At 39.8% G+C, this 2,796-nt stretch overlaps 1 protein-coding gene across 1 annotated transcript; it reads right to left on the bottom strand.

Annotated features, from left to right (window-relative positions):
* Positions 1-202: 202 nt before the first annotated feature.
* lsm6 (LSM6 homolog, U6 small nuclear RNA and mRNA degradation associated) lies at positions 203-1,690 on the bottom strand. Its single transcript, XM_062477883.1, has 4 exons — positions 1,557-1,690; positions 992-1,090; positions 575-688; positions 203-388 (listed from the first exon to the last, which is right to left on the bottom strand). The coding sequence occupies exons 2-4, from the start codon at positions 1,083-1,085 to the stop codon at positions 354-356; spliced, it is 243 nt and encodes an 80-aa protein (XP_062333867.1). The 5' UTR covers positions 1,086-1,090; positions 1,557-1,690; the 3' UTR covers positions 203-353.
* Between the last annotated feature and the right edge of the window lie 1,106 nt (positions 1,691-2,796).

Here is a 2,796-nt window from a genome sequence, read left to right as displayed (position 1 = left end):
GCCACTGCTGTGTGCCAAGAAAGGACAGTTGAAACTTAATGTTTCCCTGAGAAACACACAATAGTAAATGTTCCCATATTAATGAGTCGTTATTGTTCTCAAGAAAAAGAAACAAGGAGGACAATATTTCAAATAATAGTGTGCCACTTTGTATTGAATGACAGCTATGCTAGCACACATTAAAATGATCTGGAACACAAACTACCAAAAAACAATTTAATGAATAATTTCGATTTTACAAAACCAAATGGTCTTCTGCTTGGAGACATAGGAAACAAAACACTTTCCCCTTAAAACAATTATCCACTGAAACTCAGGTGATTCATACAAAAGAAACAACAGAACATTCTTCATTAAACCTTCCTCTTCTGAGTGCTGATGTACAATACTGTGGAGGAGGGGGAGAAAATGATTACAGGGTAAACAGCTGCAACATAAACCTTTAAAACTGAATGAATGCACTTTAGCAGTTGCAATGTTTTTTTTCTCATAGCTTGTGGTGCAGCTTAAACCAGGTAGGCTTAACGGCAGTTGGTAGATCATGCTGTTGAGACTCAGATGCTGTAGCCCTTACCATTGTTTCCCCTGAGGAAGGCATCTCCGTATTTGTTCTTCAGCTGGCCGTTAACATACTCCTCTGTCTGCTCCACAGCTATGTTCATGTAGCCGTCCAGGCAAGCTAGCACACCTACAGACACGAAGTGCAGCTAACTTATTGTGTTGCTTATCTTTACTTAGGACTATGCTAAAAAGAAAATAACATTTCAGCCAACGGTATGTGAAACTGGTTCGATCCTGTAACAGTAGCTCCAGTGTGACATCTGTGTTGCAAATGTGAGGGAATATTATTTGAGGTTTTAAAAGGTAGATATTGAGAGAGATGAAACTGGATCATGCCTTGTTCAATGGAGTACGTTATGTGTCTGTTTTGTAATTAGACAGTTGTCCAAACCCAACTCGTTGTTAAACACGCGTTGTAGTTAAAGTTTACCTCTGTAATCCACTCCAGAATTCAGCTTGACCACCACCGGTCTGCCAATGATCTGCTTCAGGAAATCACTCGGGGTCTGCTTTCTGAGGCTCATCTTGTCTAAAAAGGACAGGGTGTGTAAACTTTTAGACAACTGCACATATGATTTTATTTATAGGTGTAGCCTACAACATGTCAATTGACATCATGTCCATGCATTGTTATTGCACTAAATGTCAGGCGTTAGGTAACTAGCTAGCCTAGCTAACTCGCTATGGTTTAGCATCATGATTCAGATAGCAAGCTAAAGACTTTTCGTAATGTATGTAATAATATGCATCGTACATTTATCCTGAAAGAGAGACATCTAGCTAGCTGTGAGTTTAATGTTACAGTAACCATCTACTACGCTAACGTTGGCTAAATGCTAGCGTGCTAAAAGCTAACAGGCCCTTCAGTCCTGAAAGCAGGGACACAAATTGGCTTAAAAAATTGCTGGGCATGGGTAGTTTATCTGAATACAACTAATAACAATGTCCTCAGAATATTGCAAACCAAAAATCTTGATTTTGTATATTGTACCCACCGGTAACTGCTTTGCCTCAACGTTCTCCGCACGATTTATCTTGGGTTTTGGCTGCAAAACACTGGCCAATCAGATCCTTATACTGGTCTTCAGCCTACGGTAATAAGTAAGGGACAAAACCAGTTCGTCTATATAGGTTTTCGTCTCTCTTTTTTGCTCTCTTCAAAACGATAGACACGCCACCGAATATGACACCCAAATTGACACACCCTACAAATTGCCATAGTGTATTATATCCAAACGTATGTTTAACTTGCAAACCTGTGTTTTAAAATGTTTTACACACCACACTATTGGCATAGGCCAGGCTATCACTGCATCAAAAAGATGCAATCTTTCATTCATGCACTTTCACAGTGCAATTATTTAGCCATAAATACCCAAATTAGAATGGCACAGTAAACATAGATAGTCTTAATATTTGCCATGCCCTGTAATACTCATGCTGATAATGATGTCTTTACATTGGGCTATTATGATTTCAGTGCCACTTATAGCACTTCATTAAATATGCATGAGAAAGCGAGTTCCATCTACAAACCATTATTTGATTCACGAAGACCCATTTTATCTCAGTAATGCAATGTGAATGTAAAGCAAAAAAAAAAAAAAAAACGATTATTTTCTTATTAAATCTAATAAAATGGAAGATTCCCTTGCTTGGTACATCTAAGAGGTTTATGCAGGAGACATGCTGTTGTGCCTCACCGAGATAAAGTCTGCCATCTGATAACCCACAGTCGCTGAGTTCTTGACCCAAAAAACGATTTTGAGCCACAAGAAAAATTAGGTTGGAGCGAGAGGAAGGATGGTGGGAAGATAGATGGAGAAAGGGAGAGTGTGAATGTAGGGGAGGTAGGCCCTACCTACTGTATGGGCCTCTGTGTGTGTTTGTGTGTATGTTCACAGACAAATGTGAACAAGAGCGCAAGGGTTTGGGAGAGAGAAAGAAAAGACCGAATGTGAGAGGCAGAAGCAGCCCTCGTGCATCTAGACAGGTTGCTTGTTAGCAGGGCATAGCTAGCCCTGCAGAGGCTAGAGGTTAATTTGGTATCTGCCACCTTGTTAAACTAAGGTCAGTACTACAAGTCCTTAAGTCATAAACAAGAGTGGTTAAGAGCCTTGTATACACCTAGGCACAGGTTAATGAATATTCAATGAGGAGGATTTTTTTTTCTTCCCCCGGTTGTCTGCTTCGGTGCTGTAGAAGATTTTGAAGAGAAAACCAACTGTGAACTGT

Source organism: Osmerus eperlanus, chromosome 14, assembly GCF_963692335.1.
Source record: "Osmerus eperlanus chromosome 14, fOsmEpe2.1, whole genome shotgun sequence".
Lineage (NCBI taxonomy): Eukaryota > Metazoa > Chordata > Actinopteri > Osmeriformes > Osmeridae > Osmerus > Osmerus eperlanus.
This window is presented reverse-complemented; position numbering and strand designations above follow the sequence as displayed.